This window comes from Lactuca serriola, chromosome 9 (genome assembly GCF_051521515.1).
Source record: "Lactuca serriola cultivar US96UC23 chromosome 9, Lser_US96UC23_V15, whole genome shotgun sequence".
In the NCBI taxonomy this organism is placed as follows: domain Eukaryota; kingdom Viridiplantae; phylum Streptophyta; class Magnoliopsida; order Asterales; family Asteraceae; genus Lactuca; species Lactuca serriola.
In genome coordinates this window covers 2,606,198-2,629,704 of record NC_136416.1, presented here as the reverse complement: position 1 = coordinate 2,629,704, position 23,507 = coordinate 2,606,198, and the positions used below count along the sequence as shown (strand labels likewise).

The 23,507-nt window shown below is 33.8% G+C and overlaps 2 protein-coding genes and 1 long non-coding RNA gene across 3 annotated transcripts; 2 read left to right on the top strand and 1 right to left on the bottom strand.

Annotated features, from left to right (window-relative positions):
• Positions 1–621: 621 nt before the first annotated feature.
• Positions 622–16,526, top strand: SWN (SET domain-containing protein). Its single transcript, XM_079019634.1, has 9 exons — positions 622–714; positions 2,926–3,009; positions 3,329–3,657; positions 3,832–3,999; positions 4,335–4,419; positions 4,905–5,063; positions 5,154–5,201; positions 5,390–5,464; positions 16,401–16,526. Exons 1-9 carry the CDS (start codon positions 622–624, stop codon positions 16,524–16,526), a joined length of 1,167 nt encoding a protein of 388 aa, XP_078875760.1.
• A 1,475-nt stretch (positions 16,527–18,001) lies between these two features.
• LOC145073090 (uncharacterized) lies at positions 18,002–18,451 on the top strand. The gene is made up of 3 exons (XR_013691232.1): positions 18,002–18,095; positions 18,185–18,232; positions 18,323–18,451. It is a non-coding gene; the product is annotated as an uncharacterized LOC145073090 (long non-coding RNA).
• A 592-nt stretch (positions 18,452–19,043) lies between these two features.
• On the bottom strand, positions 19,044–21,453 carry TBL6 (TRICHOME BIREFRINGENCE-LIKE 6). Its single transcript, XM_079019640.1, has 4 exons — positions 20,343–21,453; positions 20,004–20,196; positions 19,693–19,883; positions 19,044–19,610 (listed from the first exon to the last, which is right to left on the bottom strand). Exons 1-4 carry the CDS (start codon positions 21,038–21,040, stop codon positions 19,115–19,117), a joined length of 1,578 nt encoding a protein of 525 aa, XP_078875766.1. The 5' UTR covers positions 21,041–21,453; the 3' UTR covers positions 19,044–19,114.
• Positions 21,454–23,507: the final 2,054 nt, after the last annotated feature.

Genomic DNA, 23,507 nt, shown 5'->3' with positions numbered 1-23,507 from the left:
ATATCATTTGGGTCAAAACAAGCAAGAAGCATCCTAAAACTAAATCTAAGCATGCCATGGATAAGGTTGAAGCTTTATACCTCAGATAAATCTGAAATGAAGCCCAACTCCTGGATCTACTCTCCTCCCACACGTCCTTGCTCCTTCTTGAAGCTTCTTCTTCTTCAAGCTCAACAAGAATGCACAAGATTAGCTCACAATCACCAAAAATGGCTTAGGGTTTCGGGGTTTGGGGTTTGGACAATGGAGGATGGAAATGAGGCCAAACCCTAAAGCTTAAGGTGTTTAAATAGGGTGCAAAATTTCGGATCTAGGGTTTCCAAACCCTGTTGAACTCGTCGAGTTGGTTCTTTAAATTTTGTGTGCCCAAATATTCCAACACGTCGAGTTCTCACCCTTGAACTCAACGAGTTGGCCTCTTGATTGAAGATTTTATTTTCCTTAATTAGCTTTCTGGATTTCGGGTGTTACAGTAATCATGGCAACGATCAGAGAAATCAAATATTGAACCGTTGTCGGTCGGAGAAATCGTCGATAAGAGATCTATTGGAAGCAAATAGGTGGCTAAGGAATCGGATATTGAGCTTCTGCTGTCAGTGGAGGCTTGGATAGAAGTGGAAGATGGTCTCGTTGGAGATATTTTTGAAGATGAAGACTGAAGAGGCACCTGGTGGGTTAGGTTGGAGAGAAATAGAGATAAAGAGAGAAGGGATGGTGCGTTGGGGGTTGGTTGGTGGTCCCAATTTTGTTTGCTTTTAATTTTTAATTAATAAAATATTAAAATAAATATAATAAAATATACAAAAGAAATTAAAAGGGAAAAAAGATATTTTTCTAGTTTTTTTGAACTAAAATCACAGAAAATTCCTTATTTTGGACCTTCCATACAAATTGAAAACTTTTTGGACCATATCTAAAGTTTTTGTGAAACTATAAGGACTAATTTTGTAATTTAGTCTAATTTTATAATATTTTGGACCAAACTCACAACAAAATTAAAATTTTGAACCGGTTGTGCTAGTCCAAAACTTTTTGAATCAAAGTAGCAATTTTGAACTAAACATATGGACCGGTTTTGCAATTGAGTCTTTTAGAAATATGACTAATTTTTTAGATAAACAATTAATAATATAATGGTTTTAATTTTAAATAAAGTAAAAAATCACACACACACACACAATATTAAGTCTCTTAAGGATGTATTTGACAAAATTAATTAGTACGTAGAAGTTGTAACTTTTATTTGTCAAATTAATATTTGGCAAAAATAATTTGAAGATTTTGAAATATTTAAATACAATAATGAAAATTGTTTATAAAAGAAATATATATATATATATATATATATATATATATATATATATATATATATATATATATTTAAAGGTAATTCTAGAAATTTATTAAAAAAACTCAATAATTTGTTTTAAATACTACATGATGTAGTTTTTAGATTTTAAGATTTTTATTTAAACTCAAAGCTAAAATCTTGTGACAATAATAATAGTTAAAGAAACAAAAAAAGCTAAAAGCTTATCTTCCAAATAAAGTTTTTTTAAAATAATTGAGTTTTTTGTGAAAAGACAAAAACTAGAAGGTAACAAACGTTTGTCGTATAATACGTCTTTAAGTCTTAAGGCTAATCGGTATGGGTTTGTCAATGCCTGAGGTGGACAACCCAATGCGTTGAGGCAATGAGAACACCCACCGGCCTAACACCTCGAGGCAACGTGTGGAGGGTTTCTGCTTTTCTTCTTTCTTGGCCTCATGACGGTATGGTTCATGGACGAACACCATCTCCTCTAGGAGTGGTGGAGAGAAGAGAACCATTGATGCTCATGTGTGAGCATGATAGGGTCGGCTTAAAAGATTTAAAAACAAACTAAACTGTTTAGACTGTTATGCGTTAAGAATGACTTACTTGACCGTATCGAAAGAGTAGACCACTACGCCGAGTTTAGTGGGCCGACAACTACAAGTAGGGTCCAGACTTCAAATGAACACCGTCAGGTCAGACTCATAAATAATAATAACCCGCAAGCCTTCGTCCTCCATAGTACTCCATATATATATATATATATATATATATATATATATATATATATATATATATATATATATATATATATATATATATATATATATATATATTATAACACACATTAACACTCCCTACTCAGCAGTCAGCACCCCCCCCGGCCTCTCGATCACCGTCTTCTTTGTTCTCCCAACTCCCATCGCAGCGATCATGGTTTCCAAGTCCACCTATTCCTCCACATCTACGGTCTGTTCTCTTTCTCTTTCTCTCTATACAAACAAACACATGATTCTTTCAATACCCATTTGATTACGTGCTCTGAAATGCACCGATCGCTCGTAATTCTATACAATTTTCATCCATCGAAAGAATGTATTTTTGTGTTCCTTGATATAACTGAATCGACGATAGCTGACGCATGTTTACTAATGTGCCGTGTTTGTGTGATTTCATTCTAATGATCGGCCTCTATCCGAGTGTCAAATATTTGAGTCTAGGTATATATGAAGGTGCGTGCGTGTTGAAGGTGGGAGCTCTAGCTACCAAACTTATAAAATTGGTGTTTTTCGGTTAGATTCTGAAAGTAAAATCTAGTCTCTAATTTCGGAATAGGAGGAATTAATATACGTTTGATGAATTGTTTATTGAAAATTGATTTACAACTATAATAGGCTAATAGCTAACCTTGGCTGAAGATGTTCCTGCACTAATTTCCATTTTACTGCGGAAACATCTCCCTTCTAATATGTCGACTTAGCTAGATCGCTCTCATTGATCATTGAAATGCTGTATGCTATCATGTGATTGATGCTTAGCTGTTGCGTTCCATGAATTCATTAATTAACATGCCATCCATGTGACTTAATTATCATTCTCTTCTGTTGCAGGGAGAGGGGTTGGTGGATGACGTAACATACAAAATAACTAAACTGAAAAAGCGTATTCAAGCAGAAAGGGTTGGTTTTGTTAAAGTGAGTCGATCCCTGTTCTTAATTTGAAGTACTTTAATTGCTTTGCTGTATGTACGTTGTTCTTCAGTCTCTTCATCTGAATGTTAGCTAGGTGGGTGTGTGTATATATATATATATATATATATATATATATATATATATATATATATATATATATATATATATATATGCTATTCTTTTAACTACTTCAAACGGAAGGGGACATACTATATATATGTATGATAAAATGAGAAATAACTAATATATTATATATTACAATTTTATGGGTGGAATGTGTGAGAGTAAGCATCAGTTACCTGTCGTATATATATTTACACAGGAAAAAGTCATGAGGAACAAAAGGAGAGTAGAAAGCGATGCGGCGCAGCTTTTGTCATTAGCTGCTTCCAGAAGTAGTGCTACTGAAGATGATGATATTGATGGCAATCGCAGCAGCTTAGCTGGCAAAATGCTTTCATCAAGGATTAAAAATCCTCTCTGCGTAGTACCTGGAAAAGGTCAAGGATTAATTATGTGCGACAAAGATAACAACACCAGTACGACTACTACTACTACTCAAGATGATGTAGCTACTATTCATGTAACTTCCAAGCTTCCGGTGGTCATTCATAAAATACCACCTTACACTACTTGGACATTTTTGACCAGGCATGTACATGTGATCCTTTTAATTAATTACCCATGCATATATATATATCATTGCTCGTTTCATTAATCTGTATGCGTGAGCATTATTGATCGATCGATGATTTTCATCATTCTATATACTTATTACTTATTGTTTATGAATTCTTTTGGCATATATGCATGCATGCGTTACAGAAATGAGAGAATGACTGAAGATCAATCAGTCATAGGGAAGCGATGTAACTACTATGATCAGATTGGGGGTGAGGCTATTATTTACAATCATAGTACTGCAGAAGCGATTGCTGAACAAGCTGAAGATCAGCCACATGAATTTTCTGAGGCCGAAAAAGAAATTATAAGGTTAAAACCTCTCAGCTGTGTAAAATCATATTTGATCCAATAACTACACGTACGAATGGCATATATAGGTTTAACATTGGTTTTATACATAGTCATTGGTGCAAAAATTAGTCGCTTAATTTGTCCCATAAAATTGCAACCATTCATGCATGATTACATATCAGTATCGATCAATAGCAAATCCTTAATTTGTCCCATATATAGTATTTGTCCTTGTGCTGTTGTCTGCTCTACATTTGTTACGTTGCACAAGTTATAATATAGTTGGAAAAGAAACTACTAATTGCATGCTTCTAATTACTTACTTGATCAGTGCTACCTGTTAATTTTTGCAGGATGGTTTGCCAGGAATATGAACTAAGCGAGGAACTAGTTACAATACTGAAAAATTTCATTGGTGGAACTACTTCTGAAATCAATGTAATTAAGTTGCACCAATATTATCTTTCAATTTCCTTTTTTTTCAACTTCTACTTTTTACTAGTACATATTTCTAGATAATTTGAACTGAAATATTAATTCTTCATTATTATTGGATGTCTTTGTTTTATATATATATATATAGATATATAGATAGATAGATAGAGAGAGAGAGAGAGAGAGTTAGGTTCAAATGTTTTCACTATCTATTGTGTGCCTGTATGATTGATTCTGGACCAATCATTTTAGTTATTTTAAGAAAGTAATTAATGCATATTAAATGCTGAAGATGTAATTAATATCTATTATATTTTCAACATGTAATATGCATTAATTACTTTCTTAAAATAACTAAAATGATTGGTCCAGAATCAGTGATACATGCACACAATAGATAGTGAAAACAAAATAACCTAAGCCTATATATATATATATATATATATATATATTATATATATATATATATATATATATATATGATACAGGAGGTGTATAACATGCTGAAGGAGAAGGATGAAGAAACTCTAAACCAAACTAATGTATCTGCAGCAACGGAGGTTGAGCACACCATGAGTGTGTTTTTGGAGAAAAGTCTAACTACTGCTTTAGATTCTATTGATGCTCTCTTTTGTCGATTTTGTCTGGTACTTGTACTTGTTAGCCTTTTAATTTGTTTCATATCTGTCTTATTATATATATATTTGGTTGACAAATTTCTTTACTTAAATTCACAGGTATTTGACTGTAATCTCCACGGCAATTCCCAGCCCATTATCACTCCTGTAAGCATTTTTGCCCTTCCAAAAGCACTGCAACCTTTTTACAGCTTAGCAGGCATATATATATATATATATATATATATATATATATATATATATATATATATATATATATATATATATATATATATGCTACAACCTGCATAACTGATGATGATGCATGTATTTTCATTTGCTTTAATTATTGCCAGCTGCAACCACAACAGTACACCCCTGATGAGTCTCAGGAAGACGAAGAACCTTGTGGTGATCAGTGTTATCGGCAGGTATGAAATCCTATTTACTTTTCTTATTTTTGTTGTACGTAATTGAAGGGAGAATCACCTTCGATCTCTTGATTCCTCTAATTTGTTTGCAATTGCATCAAGCACGTAATCATGCACTGGGGAGAAAAGATACTATATATATATATATATATATATATATATATATATATATATATATATATATATATATATAGCAGAATTGATCCAGTATTTCAGGATTAATATGGTATTAAGTTGGACCAGGTTTGGCATCTCTGTGATTATTGCTGCTATAGGTCAATCTTAATTCATGATTAGGGTTACATTTTCTATCGATAAAGGTGACATGAAGACCTGTGAGAAAATGCATTGCATTTGTGTATATATTCATATGAAAACAAAGCCTAAAAGGTGATGAGAAATGAGCAACGTTTTGAGCACTTGAATGAATGGATGGGGCAAGTGATCGAGCTCATTGAAGAATTACTGATAGCAAGTAACATACTAATGGAACATAGGGTTGTTGATTGGGAAAGCTCTGGGAGCTAGATAGTTGATGCCTGTGTATAAGGAGAGTCAGAGAGAGAATCTGTTGAGACCTTTAAGCCTTATGGTATGTAGGGGAAGCTAAGTCGAGGGATAAGATGGCTATTATTATATATGATAGACTAGTTTAAAAATGGTGTCATGAATCAAATACCAGGAATTAGTAGATCGAATCTGTTATGATTTACGGATATCACATGTCCCATTCTTCTCAAATTGTGATCAAGACCAACACCACGGATAAAACTCGAAATGCTCAACCTAAGTAAACTCTATCAGCCAATGTACAAATGTCTAACTAATACACAAGAAACACACAAATATAATGCAAGACAAATCAAGAGACCAATTTTAAGGTGGTTCCACTAACAATTTGATGAGTTTTGTACCCATCCATAGTCTTTTTAATATATATTTAATTCATTTTAAAATATATTTACCAGTTCATAGTAGTTTCCAATTTCATTACTAAAATATAGTGATTTATTTTTTTAGTGCGTAAATAAAATATTTTTTCAATCTTTAACTTCAAAAATATTTATATTACAAAATAATGCTAGCATATAAACTTTTTTATTTTAATACAACATAAAATTTTCTTTATGTTTTAGAAATTTATATTACAAACAAAATACTGAAAGTAGCATTCAACATAGTGTAAAAAATCTATTACATAAAAAAATAGCATACGGACTAATTTAATAATTGCAAAGAACTAGATTATGTCAATAAGTCACTCTATTTTTTATAAAATTATTGATATTAAATGTGGTATTTGGAAAAGTTATAATTTATTATTTTACAAAAACAGCATTTAACATATAACTTTCTAATATTAAAAAATAATAGCATAAATTGATTAACGTAAATACTAACAGTTACAAATAAAATAAAACTTTAATAGATTTTGCATAATCAAACATCCTTAACATATATCGAGTAAGAGCAACGTAAAATACATAAAACTTGAACATTGTGAATATAAACTGGACAAATTTAAAATAGAGTACCAAAAAGTTAAACAAATCTTATACCATTATGGATCAACACACATTTGTCTAGGTCTGGATGAACATTTATTCTAATAACGATCGTGATGCCTACAAATTCCACAAAGATTAATTTTTTTTGTTCTTTGATATCCATTCTATTTCATAGTCTTGTCGAGTGAGGACAACATTTTTCGTTTCGTTTTAAATCAATATTTCAAAGCATTTCTCGAACAATTGTCTAAGGCCAATATGCTTCATGATGAACCGAGGAAAACTCATATGCCGAAGTAGTTGAATACTTAACATGGAAATAACATCTTTCCCAACTCACTCATTCAAAAATATACAAAACAATATATATAGTACAAGTTCTTAAATCTATGGTACGAGAGAGAAAGAGATAGGGAGATGAAAGCGGTTCCCCCAACCCATATGAAAGGCCAAAGACTCAACCCGATCATTCTCAGGGTAATGCTCATGGAGGTACCGTCGGTACCGCCATCCCAAAAGCTCCCAACTTGAGCTACTCTGACCACCATAAACATTGGCTCGAACTAAGCAAGAAACAAAACCTAAAGTTAGTTTGTCAAACTATGTCTTGACCTCAAAATCTCCTTTACACATGCGATGGTCTCACCATAGGCTTACATAACATTTGTCACATGGACATTCTATCTCTTTATCACATAAAGAGATCATTTTTACTACTCATCTAGTACTTAACTCATTAAGTACTTAATCTTTATCTTCATGTCATACACATCATTTCTACTACTAATCTAGTACTCGACTCATTGAGTACTTAATCTCTATCTTCATCTCATACATATAGGTATTCTACATAATAACATTAGCATCTCCACATACCTACATACTTATTTATATGATTATAATGCATATAATCATATTATATCTCTTTTTATCATATCTTAGGTATTTATCATTCTCATCCAACCATGCATACTCTAGGTAAACTTACAAGCTCTGATACATGATTTTAGACATATATTCATAATATGTCTTCATCTAACACTATATATATATATATATATATATATATATATATATATATATATATATTAAGAGTTGGAACTCACATTGTTAGTTAGTGAAAACTAACTACCCTTGGATCCGTTCTTCGATTGATGTATCTTGAACCATTTTCTTTGTTCAAGGCCTATTCAAACACATATCAAGTTTCTTAAAACTTGTTCTAGCCTATTAAGAGCTTAATGACTCTTTTATCATAGACCAATCAATGGATCATAACTCTATCTTTTAAATTTCTACCTCTTAATATATTTTAACCAATGAATTAATTAAGCATCACATACTACCTAATTAATTACAATTTAATCCCTAATGCATCAATGATAATCCTCACTAGTTAGGGTTTCAAACTCTAACTCTTAATGGATTCATTTCACCATGGAAGTCACTTCCAAAGCTTGATTAAAGCTTGTAGACACTCTTATCAATATCATAATCAATCTATAGGTTGATCAATTTAACCAATCTAATTGGAGAAATCTTACCTTAATGGAAAAAGGATGACAATTCATGTTAGGTTCCATCTCTAGCTTCTCTTGGCATGATTTTGGCATCAAAATCGCCACCTCTTTGCTCCCAGTAGATATCCCAAGAAGAGTGATTGGAATGAGCTCTTAACTCTATTAAACCTATGTTCTAAACTTAAAACTGCGTCGCGATGAGTTCCCTACAGCGCCATGGTGCGCGTAAGTTGATCATGGTCAAGAACTAGCCGATCTGTGATGTTTATCCCCCATAACAACCTGCTTTAGCCACTGCGGCGTGGTACCGTATAATATCATGTCGTTGGAAAGTACGTTGGCTTCCACTTAGGTCGAGAAGTCTCTTCTGAAACCTCGTCGCCCTCACCGTGTTGTGGTAAGGCTTTTTCCATGTCGTGTGGCTGCAGATCCGCAAACTGCATTGCTGAATCTATTCTAGCCTTGGGGACAATTTTCTTCCAATCTTCTAACGTGCATATCTTCTTCTTCTTAAACTTGTTTCCAATGATATTTATATTCACACGAAGGTGGGGATGAGTTCTACAACTCCATTAAGTCACTTCTTATGGACTTAATACGAGTCTTATTTTATTAATTCACAAACTTGGCCCAAAAACATAAAATTTCCCATTTTACCCTTTTGGCCAAAATGCATCTTCTCATGCATTTTTTCTCTTAAACTCATTTATCTAATCTCATCTAAGTGACTTAAACTTATCTTATCCATTTTCATAAAATCATAGCTTTATAAAATTACAAAAGTCTCATAAATAACCATTTTTTCCATTTGGTCAATATTTAACTAAAAGTCAAATCTCTTTAAATTTTGGGTTCTTACAATCTCCCCTCCTTTCAGAGATTTCGTCCTCGAAATCTTTTCTTAACTTCCTTAGCCAATTTCTCGCTTAATGGCTCTTTTCTAAGGTTATTCTCTTCTTTAATTAACCTCATAACCCAAAATACCAATCTACTTTCCAATTCTTTGCATTCTCAATGCAATTACCAAACTCTCTTCATCTATCTACTCACAATAGTTGTTAAGGGGCATCTACTACTATATATACTCTTATGCAATCACATTCCATACTTAACAACATTCTTCATCTTTTTGTCCTACTTTACTCAACCATGAGCATAAACTTACATTTTTCTTTCTTTTTCTCACAAATGTGGTTTCAAACAAATACACATCTTAAACATCTACTCTTAAGTAAGTTGCAAACCACTGTGCCTCCACTACACTACTATGACTCCACAACATGTGTCCACACCACCACTTTTCTAGCTTTTTTCTAAGTTTTTAGTGAAGTATTACATCTAATCACTTCAACACTCATTCTAAATTTTTGTATGAAAACACGACCTTTCTATTCACCAATATTTTTGTGTTCACACCAAACCTTCACATACACTCTTGTGTTATTCACGAGATCTCAAGTATCACTTTGTACGTGGTAAATTCTTCTCAATTTACCATGCTAGCACTTATCATCCCAAACCACTTTATCCTTAAGTAACTTCATGACTCCATGAATCACAATAAGTACCATGTGTCTGTAGTGCCCATACACTACATACACACCATACTTATCTAGTTTCAATATTACCACTTGATTACCTGATTCATAATTATCCTATCTCTTTTCTCATACCCAAATTCTGAACATGAAAATTCTTGGGTATTCTTCTTCTTTAGCCCCCAGCTGCTCATGAGCCAACTGTTATGACTTTCACACTTCTTCTTATCTACTTTATACTTGATACATCTAAAAGATGTATTTCATATACTTACACATTTCTTACATCGGGAAGTAACACACTACTAATGTTTCTAACTTCTCATTTCTATATGATACTTGGTTATCTCATCCTCTACTGGGACTCTGCACTCAGCCTTAGACTCTTCTCACGAGTCCGCTATCTTCCTACAATTTTATGCAACCTCTTACTCTCTTTCTAATTGTCCCTTATTACAGATAAGTTCTAATCTTTCTTTTCTCTAACAGTTACTTACGAGTAAACTGCTAAATTCACACACATATCTACATAATCTCACGGGTCTATCTCTTTTCACCTTATGAGCTACATCTCCTCTTCTTTCTCTCTTGTAGACACACTACGAAAGTGTCCTCTTATTCTACATACTTCCACGGAAGTCTTGACATGTCTTCTCATGTTCCTTAGTTCCTAACATGGCAACATTTGAACATTCCCACTACCTTTCTCTTAAGTGTCAATCATGACTCTTGTTGCACCACTTTCTCTCTATCTCATTTCTCTTCTAATTTATCTTTGGTCAATGTTATCACCATAGCATCGAACAACATGGTTCAAGCTCTACCCACACATTTCATACTCTTTCCATATAGCAATGGAATTTCTCTTCTGCATTGCTACTTGCTCTCAAGCACTGCCAATCTACTCTTGTACTCAGTAGTATAGTATTTGACCCTCAATTATTTCTAAGATATACTTTCTCCAAATCACCATGAAGAAACATAGTTTACACACCCAACTAGTATAAATCCATTCTAATTTATGTTTGCCTCATAAATGGTGCAAATATATGATCCTATTTGATATCGTTCAATTGTGAAAACTCTTCCACCACCAAACAAGCATTGTACCTTCCATCAAATTCACCCTTAATACAACTTACATCTAGTGGTGTGACCTTTTTATATAAGGATCAAAATTCCATGTATGATTCTTAGAAAGAAATATGTATTTCCTCTTGCATTACATCGAGCCATTTAAAACTATTGGTTAAATTCATTGCATCATTAAGATAACATGGTTCATTTTTCAATACATGAAGTAAACAACCTAATTGGTCTTTCTTTAACCATTTTCATTATTTTTTGGGTCACTTGATTGCATGTGTGCTAGCACATAAAGTTCTATCACTTGTATCACCATTAGCTCTACTTTGATTCAAAATAACTTATGTTTAAACTACCTACTCTTGTGTGTTTTTTAAATGTCTAGTATCAGTCTTAGTTATCTTACATATCATTTTACCTCGTCATTTTAACCAAATAATCTACATTTAATTTCATGGGGCTCTTTTTTTCATGTCATATATTATAGACAAATACTAGACATCCAAAACTACAAAGATAACTAAGATTAAGCTTAGTCGTATGTTATGGTCTCATGAATAAAAATTATTCATAAGACATGTCAATTTAGTGAATGAATGAGAATATTACATCCTTCTTTATCATCATGCATAAAAATTCATTTTGAGATCTCATTGCAACATATAAGTATGTCAAACTTTTTGAGGTTCACTAACCATGGAGACCATATACGGGTTTTCACACCAGGTTTGTTTTCAAAATATTCATTCTTCCCATATATTATATGTTGGGGTATGTAATGGTTAAACTAATCATGCTTAATAAACTTTATGGAATATGCGTAAAACACATGCCAATGTCATGAAATATAATAAAATAGAAGGTATTATTTGTATAAATGCAACATCATTTCATCTAAGGTAAACAAGACAATAAATCATTTAAATATTTCATGTATGAAACATTTATATAGCACGTATGTACAAGATTTATATAGATGAAAGGCTAAGAAAAACATTTGAAAGTTTCATGTTGATGATATGAGACTTGTGCAATTCTACTAACAAATGGCATACACTTGTTGGAAATTTGAAATTCATTTCTAAAAAGCTTGATTCTCATCTATTCGTACCCTTGATCATATGTGCTTATTGATTTAGGATGAAGAATAATGATCATGTTTCACTTGTCATTCCAATGAATTAGATTGCATTACTTACTTGTTATTCATGCTTAATTGGTTTTGGTTCCATAAAGTTTGACACAACATGTGTTAATTTGTATTATCGTCATGGAATCTTACTATGATGCTTTTATCCTTAGTTTGTCATCAATAATCTGGCGATCACATGCTTTTATCCTTAGTTTGTCATCAATAATCTTTCCATTACATACTTCTAGCCTTAGTAATTCACAACTAGCTTGATTTATCATTCTTATTGAATTTTTAGGTTTCATTTTTCATGTTTCCTTTATTATTTTGTAGCTTTTTTTAGCATTTCTTAACTTTTGTTTTACTAGTTGTAAATTGTTGTGTATATTAATCCGTCTTTTGCTACAAGAGTGCTTTCTTATAAGATTTTTGTGTTTAAAATCTTTAATATCTCTATGCGTTTTTTTATCTTTCATTCCATACTTCTAAGGATGAAGTTCTCTCTAATGTGTATTCTATCATTTTACTATAATTTACAATGGCCTATTCTTTAATTTTACTGTAATCTAGAATGGTTTATATAAATGTGAAAGGCTTCTAATGTATACATTATCCAACTTCATCCAAATACCTTTGTCCGTAACTTCTAAACTAATTTATATTATCACATTTTCTTCCATTGATGATTATTGTAGTGAGTGCTCATTCCTAATTTCTTTTTAGGTTATAAACCACCAAATGAACATGATCCCCTTTGTTCCATCTTTCATTATCATTTCCAGAATTCCCTAACTTCGTTCTGTTTTTTAATTTGAAATGAAGAACTTAAATCAAGATATGATTTTATATGAGTGCATGTACAAGTACCAACATTTAGTGAAACACTTGGTATGCACAACTAAAATATTATTCTAAGAAATAAGAAAGTATTTGAATAGCACCACAAATACAACCCAAATGACTCCCTACCTTTGATACCATATGTTGTAATAAATGTGTCAATAGAAAATCATGATAAAGACCAACAATATAGAAAAGAGAAATTAAATATCCTCATGTACTTTCTTCCTGCGAATTCTTCTACCCATCTTAAATGATGACATGTGTCATATTTAATGGATTTAATAATATTTTAATATACTTATGTGACACATGTCACCATTTAGGATGGGTAGGAGGATATATAGGAATAAATGTAGGAGTATATTTACTTTTTCTATAGAAAAACTCAAAAATTTCCTAAACTAAGTAAACATGACCAACCAACATGCAAATTTGTAACCAATACATAAGATACACACAAATATGAAGTAAAATAAACTGAAGAAAGAAAACTCACAAGAACTCAAAGCTTTAAGGTGTTCAACCATTGACCCAATGGTACATTGATAGAGGTCAATTTTAGATGACCAATCTCCTAAGAAATTGAGATGAAGAAGATTACTTGGGACAATTTTCTACTTTTTTTCCTACTTCAAACGTAACTTACATGGGATATAAATATGCTAGCTACAACTAAGAAATGGGAAACATGCATGCATAACAGAATCGTGGCCTCCTAATTAAATGCAATTACTATTTGACTAATTAAAAGAAAACTTGGCTAAATAAAACATGGCTAATAGGTCCGTATCAATACTCCCGCCCTAAAAAAATGGCATTGTCCTTAACGCCGAGATCGTATTGAGTGTTGAAGGTCCATGGTGGCTCAGTTTCGGATTGAAGAATGAGGAATTTTGGTGGGTTGCGTTAGTGACCCATTTGGCATTTTGTTGGGAAATTTTAGCAAAGACCTTCGATCCATCGTTTCTGCATCTCGGTGGGGCTTAATCGTTTGATTGGAAGTGTTGGGGGAGGTGGTGAAGGAGTGGGCAACAATGACAGTTTCGTTGGGGGAGGCTCGAGGGAATCATCGGGAGATGGAAGGTGAGCTCGTATTTTATCTTAGATTTGCTTTGTGAGGCCATAAGTTTGGTGGAGAGTATGGGGACCGTGAAGGGCAAGTTCGGCTTGAATATCGGAGCGAAGCCCGGAGATGAAACAATCACGTAATGCGTGGGGAGGTAAACCGACAACACAATTACTAATCTTCTTGAATTCTGATTGGCAGGCGGCAACCGTGGAGACTTGGTGGAGCTTGAAAAGTGTAGCTCGGTGGTTCTCGTAAGTAGAAGGGCCGAAGCGGGTTTCAAGTGCACGGGTAAATTCAACCCATTTGCCAAGGAGGTTGTTGTTGGACATGTGTTTATACCAACTGAGGGCATCACCGGTGAAGTAAAACACGGAAAGGGAAAGTCGTTGGTTTGGTGGGATAACATAATAGCTAAAGTAATTTTCCACTTGGAACACCCAGTCAAGCGGGTTTGATCCGTCAAAGTTGAGGAGGTATATTTTTGGTAGGCGTGGGTGAGCATTAGGTGGTGGTGGCGGTGGCAGCGGCGGTGCCTGGTTGTTGTTGGCGGCGAGGAGTTTGAGAATGTTGTTCATGGTGTCGGATTGTGCAACAAGATGAGTGGTGATGGTGTCTAGGCTGTTGGTGGTGGCGGTGGCAAGGTGGATTAAAACCTGTAATTGATCGTTGGGGGCGACTTTGGGGTTGTCGAGGGTAATCTTGGGGTTGTCGGAGGTGGAGTCATACTCACTTTTTGGAGGCAATTAGACGATGATGAAAGAACCAATTGATAGAGGTCGATTTGAGATGACCAATCTCCTAAGAAATTAAGATGAAGAAGATTACTTGGGACAATTTTCTGCTTTTTTTCCTGCTTCAAAGTGTAACTTACATGGGATATAAATATGCTAGCTACAACTAACTAAGAAATGGGAAACACGCATGCATAATAGAATCGTGGCCTCCTAATTAAATGTAATTACTATTTGACTAATTAAAAGAAAACATGGATAAAGAGAACATGGCTAATAGGTTCGTATCATACATATATATGTATTGATCATAAATTGAAGATAGGATTACAAAATGTTGTTTGCTAAAATACTTTCTAGAGAACAAGTTGAACGTAGTGTTTGTTAACTACAATATATTATTTGAACTTACAATACTTAAGAAGCCTACATTTGTTATTTAAATCAAACAATGGTGCAATTTTGAGAGTTTACACTCCAAATACAACTTTTTGATATTGTATCATCAGATAAGACGTGTCGGTACACGTAGATGACCTTCGATGTAAAACGGAAGTCACACGTGAAAAGAAAATGCCAACTTAACGTTGCAGTTGGGCAAGTCATATATACAAATGATGTATATATCATCATTTTCAACATTATATTATCAGCCAAAACCAAATTTAGGGCGATGGATAGCAGCTGAGATACGTGTCACGCTTACTTCAAAGAATCTATCAAAGTCAAATTTAAGAAGGCCTGGAAGAAGTAATCTTAGAGACATGACTCGGACCATTCAAAATTTAGTAGTAAATACCTTAAACATATAGACTCTCTCATCTCTACACGGAGACACTATCTTTGTCCTGTCTAAAATGTGACTAACTCTTATGTAAATGGAGTATGTAACGATACAACATACCACTCTGGTGATAAACATTTCTATCAATGAATAATGATGGTCTTAGGCGGAGCAAGGGTGTTAAAGGCCCTATATTGGTTGGTTGTACATAAACGGAGACAACCAAGTATGTTCAATAGTCGAAACGCTAGCAAACCTTTCGATAGAAATATTCTTTGTTGGCTTAAGATCCAACATTGCTTACTTGCAAAACATTGTTTATAACTTAGAGCCTATTTTCACCCTTTCTATAATTTGGTTGTTGTGTGGAATATTGGCTTTATCATTTGGCTTTATCATGTTATCTCTTTGTTGATCACTTGTGCAGTCGTGATATTTACATGACAATTGTTTGCCTCATGGAACAGCATGTCATGATATGTTTAGCTACAAGAATTGACGTTTGGTTGGTGTTAGATAAGACCATAACAGTAGGGAGTGTGTGTTTACACTGTGATAGTATGCTCCATTAAAGGGTCAATATATTTGTTATATGTGATTTGCTTTGATAATAATCCTAGATGATGACTATTTATGTCTTATTGTTCTATTTCCTAAGTAGATGATCATCTTTCATTACCATTTATTGCTATATTCTCCTGGGATGATTTGATAATATTTTTCAGTTACAAGCGACAACGGTGTATCCAGAGAGAGCCGACTCAAGTAACATTGATGCAAGAACTTCAAATAAATGCCCGGTTGAGGACTCTTCAGTAGGTGTTGATCCAGGTCATACTTCAGAACATTAACTTAGTGATATATGTAACAGGTTGTCTTGTGTGGTGTATGGGGCATTAACTAGTTCACCTTAACTACATGGTGATGTTTATGAATTTTAATAAAATGATATGATACTAAAACAAAGAACGTGAATACACAAAAATGCAAGGTCCAAAAGCAAACATCCACGATGCTTGAAAAAAAACAAAACAGATTACTAATCATATACAAGAAGATTACCAAAAAACAGAAAATGTTGTTAATTCCGGTAACAGTTAATAGAGATATGACAATTATATATGACAAAACTAAAGTTTTGGATATTAGCATACCAAACATAATTGAACCATGGATGACAAGCAACAATGAAGCCATTATCTTCATTGATACATTTAGTTTTGCTCTCTGTGTGTTTCAACAGATATTAGTAAAAAAGAAGCCTTTTGGAAACCTCTTGAGAAAGATCTATACTTGAAGGGACTCCAGATATATGGTAGAAACAGGTATGAGGAACTTGGTAGTTGGTATTTAGCAGTATTTTCTGATATGGTTCAAGTTTTGATGCCATTCATATATTCTTAATACACGAGTTATTAAATTGTTGTTTTTCTAAGTTTTTATAAACCTTTTGATGACCTACAGTTGTCTCATAACAAAAAACCTACTCCCTGGACTGAAAACTTGCTCCCAAGTATACAGCTACATGTGTGATGGAGGCAACAATATGAGAACCGGTGTAGATCATAAGGTTTTTTTCCTGCATTCTATTGGGTTTTTTTCTTTCTATCCACTATAACTAGATCATAGGAAGCAAAAGACCTCAAAAGATGGAATGGAATTACACCAGCAAAGAAAAGACAAATATTGTTTAGTTTTCTTTGTTTGACAACATTAATTAAGATTAATTTATGTTGTGTTAGGGTCAAGAAATGGCACTTGGTCGTAAGGGTAAAGCAAAGAAAATAAAGTATTCTTTGAAGTCCTCTGGACATCCACCAAAATGGAGACGAATTGCTTATGAAAAGAACCGATCAAACAAACAGTATACTCCATGTGAATGCAAGTCCTCATGTGGAAAGGAATGTCCTTGCATAAAAAATTCTACTTGTGAAAAGTATTGCGGGTATGCAACTTTAAGCATGCATGTACTTGCTGTTGTTACATTTATTGAGTGTGTCAAGTCTAGTAATCCATCAAAGTGTGTATATGCACAAATCATCTTACATGTGTTTCTTTTGCTGAGACTAACAATTGATCTTTTAGGTGCTTAAAAAGCTGCAAAAACCGATTTAAGGGATGCCACTGTACAAAGAGTCGGTGCAGAAGCCATCAATGCCCATGCTATGCTGCTGCACGTGAATGCGACCCAGATATTTGCCGAAATTGTTGGGTGAGGTAATGTAAAGATATAATATGCATGCATGGTTTATCTTTTTGTGAATTAATTAATATTTTTTTTTTAAAAAGTTGAGTGTAATTAATGTCTCTACTATTGATATTGATATTGCAGTTGTGGGTCATTAGGTGAGCCCTCGGCCCCTAGAAGAGGAGAAGGTCGGTGTGGCAACATGAGGATCCTTCTAAGGCAGCAGCAAAGGGTGAGAGCACTACGCTTTTTCTTACTCTCTCCTTTTATATACGAGTATAATAATAATAATGCCTAACTTATTCTTATTATTGTGTTCAGATCCTTTTGGGTAAATCTGATGTTGCTGGTTGGGGTGTATTTCTAAAGGTAAGGATGAATCTAAGCATCCATCCATGTTGCCTACCTATATTAATAACAAATTTAATGACTTGTTTGAAATTTTCATAATATCCCTAGAACTCTGTCCGCAAAGATGAGTATCTTGGAGACTATACGGGTGAACTCATCTCGCATCAAGAAGCAGATCTCCGAGGGAGTTTATATGATCGTATAAACTCATCTTTCCTTTTCAATTTGAATGCTGAGGCAAGCGGTTCCTTTTCATATGGACTTTCTGTGTGTACTATATATATATATATATATATATATATATATATATATATATATATATATATATATATATATAGCTTTTGAAACTTGTTTATACACATGCAGTATGTGATTGATGCTATGAGAAAAGGAAACAAACTGAAATTTGCCAACCACTCATCAAAGCCTAACTGTTATGCAAAGGTATTTATTGGTCTTAATTCTTTTGGTCCAATTATGAAGGTAGGCATTGACATTGACATTGACATTGACATGCAGATAATAAAGGTGGGAGGCGATCATCGTGTTGGCATATTTGCCAAAGAGCATATTGAAGCTGGAACAGAGCTCTACTATGATTACTGTTATGAGCCTCAGCATTCACCACCATGGGCTCTCAAACCTCCTCATCGACCAAAGAAGCACCAATCTCATCTATAAAAAGACTTTTTTTCTATTTGTTGGATTGAGAAGTTTTTTGAGGTCATCTTTTGGTTGAACTAGACATGGTTTGAGCAAGTGTAATAATGTTTCTTGTTAGTCATAAAAGTCGGAATACATTGATTAGAACAACAACTATATACTTGGATTGGAAGAGGAAACTGGCTGGCTATACAAATTGCACCATTTAATTATGTTACAAAAGGTATCTGAATTGAATCACTGCACAAAGCTACTGTTTCTAACCTTATTAGACTGCAGACGAAGATACAAGAGCTGATTCCAGATATCTGGAACTCCAGGCAGACACCAATGGCTGCAATCTTCCCCTTTCAAACCACTACTGCTCCCCTTTCTTCTTCCATAAATAGATGGGTGACCATCAGTTCTGTAATCTGACAAACGGGTTATGTTCAAGAAATTGACAGGGGTTTTCATCTGCTGTATCACCTCTTCTACAATCACATTCTTTTCTGGATAATTGATGGTTGCAGTTTGGTGGTTGAGGGGCTGAGAAGCTTCCTTACAATGACCACCAGCATTCCAATTGCCTCCCCTGAAATGGGAAGGAGCAGAAGTTCGAAAGAAAACTTGTGTTTTTCTTGGATTGATGTATTTATCAAGCCATGATCCCCAAGTTACCATGGATTTCCTGAAAGCTGTTGACACCTCAAGATGAGGCACAACATTATCTCCTTCCTGATAGTAATTCACCCTGTCACAGTCACAGTTGTTGTAATTTGTAAATGTTATTTACAGAAAGCTCAACGGATGTTTAATCTCTAAGAAAAAGTTACCCTGATTTAGTTTTGTAATGGCTCCACCAATGAGCGGTGTTAAATATGAGAAAGTCAGCTCCTTTCCATCTGGATGAGCTCCTATCAACAGTATCGATTCGCAGGGTCTGCAACCGTTTCCTTCCAACTCTTGCCTTCCCCTCATGAACCAAGAAATGGGACACATAATATTCAACTGTGCACTTGTAATCCTGTCACAAGAAGAGAAAGAGAATATATATACATATATATATATATATATATATATATATATATATATATATTCCAGAATGATCGCATAACTCTAAAACATTCACAAAAATCTTCATTACCACAAATCTGAAACAGTAGTTTCCTTTCTCTTTGGTGATACGCCTGCCATGTGTCTCATAGACCTTCTTTGGATCTTTAACCACACTCATTAACAGACATAGCATGGATTCCCATTGATTCCTATTGATGGAATCACCCACAAACACTAGCCTTTTTCCTCGGATCAGTTCCAGCATGTTTGTTGCGTTGAACCTATATGCAACATATATAATTCATTCAAAATCAGAACCCAACCAATGTTTGCAGCTTTATGCATATTTTGGAATCAAGGTAATCAGAGAATAACTCTCTATGTGAAAAGTGCTTGCAAGACTAAGCATGAAAAAAAGAAAAATTACCTTGGAATGTAGCAATCTTGAGGCTGCCACCTCCATTTCATATAGTCTTTATCCAATCTTCCATTGGCCTCACAATTGAAACCTTCATCTATAAAAGGGCAAGTAAAAGTAGAGTACAGAGGATAACTCTCATCGTAAACCCATTTCCCCTTTGTAACATCACACACCTTTTCACCCTTTTCTTCCTGAAAATCACTTGTGTGAACTCTTTCACTTATCGACTTCAAAAACAATCCTTCAGAGACCAAATCCTCGGATTTATTTTGAGGAATCGTGTGATTGGTAGCTATCGAAGTATGGATATGAAAATCTGAAAGTTTAGTAGCATTTACAGCATCAATCTTGTGTGGTTCCAGATCACTCTCACTTGATTTTCTCTGAAATTCATGAAAGCTGAAGGAAATGTTGGCACTTTCTGATGTATTCAACGGTTTACCGAAATGGGTTTGATTAAGATGTGCAAGACTTCCCACTAAGCGTATTGGAAAGTTGGAAGTGAAGGGTTGGGAGTGGTCTTGAGAGGGGGGTTGAATCTCACTGAACTGAAAACGGGTTTCTCGATTGATGAGAAAGGGATCGCTTTTGAAAACCCAAATGGAGAAAAATGTAAGAAAGATGATGGAGAAGGAGATAGTTAAAGAAAGTACAAAGAATCTTGTGCGTTTGAAGGAGAAACTTCTTTGTTTCTCGATGGCCATTTTGGGAGTGTAAGTGTGAGGATGAGAGGCTCAAGAAAAAGGTGCACATGGAGATGGAGTATGAAGATGACAGAAGAGAACCGACAGTGACAGTGAAGGGAAGCAGAAAATTAAGGCGGAGTGGTTCGTATGTTGCTCATATTTTAATACAAAATTTTGAAATGTTTATGCTTACGGTGGTGGCAAGCACATGCGTCTTCTCGTCGATCACAAAGTCATCCCTTCCTTCTTAATCCTTATCGTTTCTTTTGTTTTCTTTGTTTTTTTCTTTGATTTTTGGTAAATACACCCCACCTGGAACTTCCGAACTTGTGTAGTTACCATGGGCATCACATGATCACAACCTAAAATAATATGACCTTCAGACTTTGTATTATATGAGCAATCATCATAATCTATCTCATTCAGAATTCAGAAAGAAAGGCTGGAAAATAATACTAATATTTTGTACGGATTTCGTAAATTCATGATATTTGACATCACCATCACAGATCCTTATTACTCTGCCATAATTGAATTTTAGTCCAGACTATTCTGTTTATATAAACATACAATACAAGAAAATAGTTTATTGTCAAAATTGCAACTTCGCTTATAAAAAGCTACATGACATGTTTAAAATCTGGATCCGATTGTCACTTTGATATTTGGAAATAGGGTACGGAAATTAGCCCATAAAAATTAAAATCCATTTAATTATTTCATCAATAAATCTGGTCCCACACAGGAAAATGCCAATCTCCTGACCTTCAATTGAATTATCCATAGTTTTTCCAATAGTTTTCATTTTCTTTTTTTAATATTCAGTTAAACTATATATCATATCACCAACAAATTTAATAGCTAGGGGTCCCAAAAATCAAAAGTAACTGAAAATCCGTAAAGAAAAAGTGTATATTCTTAGCTATATCAATCGAATACATTATGTGTATTAAGCAAATAAAAGATAAGACCAAAATTGGTCATTGAAAATTGTCATTTTTGTGTGAAAAGTTTTGGACTTACACCATTTATAGATGAGTATGGGACGGAACCGGTACCGTTCCCGATTTTCCGAATACCGAATTTAATCGAAAGTAAATCCCGAGTACCGTACCGAATTAACGTTACCGGTATCGGTACCGGTACCGAGAATGGTACCGATTTTCGGTACTAGTACTGGTACCTATGGTACCGAAACTCGGATTTTGGGATTTTGGAGTACCGAGTACCGTCCCATATTTTTAAATTTGGTACCGATTCCGGTACGGTACCGGTACGGAATCGGGACTTGATACAAATTGTTCATCCCTAGCACCATTTGTCCAAAACTTTAATTTTGTTGTGAGTTTTTTTTCTTCTTTATTTATTTGTTTACTTTTTTTATTAACTGAACTATTTTTTAAATTAAAAATTTTTAAAAATACAAACCACCTCTCTCTCTCTCTCTCTCTCTCTCTCTCTCTCTCTCTCTCTATATATATATATATATATATATATATATATATATATATATATATATATATATATATATATTCAACTTTGATTTTAAATAATTTTTTTTGTTATATAATTTTTTTCATACAGGATATATGAATAGATTGTTTTTTTAAATGTATTTTCATTGTTATAAGTTTCATCAAAAATTATATAACACAAATAAAATTATTTATGGTCAAACTCGACATGGAAAGACTTCAAAAGTCAAACGTGGACAAGGGCGTAGGCAAAGAGGGAGAAGGTAGGTCCTAGGACCTATCTTTTTTCTTTTCTAATGCATTAAGAATTTATCAAAAAAAATAAGGACCTACCTTATTTTTATCAAAGGAACTACCTAATTTTTTTTGGCAAAAAAATTCTATCAACAATTCATATCTTTCATATTTAAAAGCACATATCAATTAATCAATAGTCCAATCATCCAATGATCCATTAATTTAAAAAAAAAAAGAAATAGAAAATAAGAAACTGAACATCGTATGGTGTCTTGTTCTTAGCTTCTCGTTGTCCCTGTTCTGAAATCGAACACCATCCAACGATCGTCGGTTGCTCCGGTCACTGTCTGGCTAGGCCGTCGGCGTCGACTTCCTCCAGCCGTCCAACGACAATCGACAGCAGTCTAGCCCATCGGTTTCTTCTCCCCCAACACTCAGTCAACAACCTTGTTTCACGTTTGTAAGTTATACAAGTTTAGATTACAACTTTCTTTTTGTTTGAAATAGAAACTCTTTATGGCTTTGTATGATTAATGATTATATAATACATATCGATTTCATTGACCTATTGATCAGATTTCAGAAATCAAAACCCTTTGTGGCTTTGTATGATTAACATTTGATTAATATACATTCAATTTTAGAATTTATTTAGAGTTGTTATTGTCTATTTGATATAAGAACATTGTTCAATGTGTTAGTTGTTATTGTTTATTTAGAGTTGTTAATTTTTTATTGTCCTTTTAATATAAGAACATTCAATTTCAGAATCA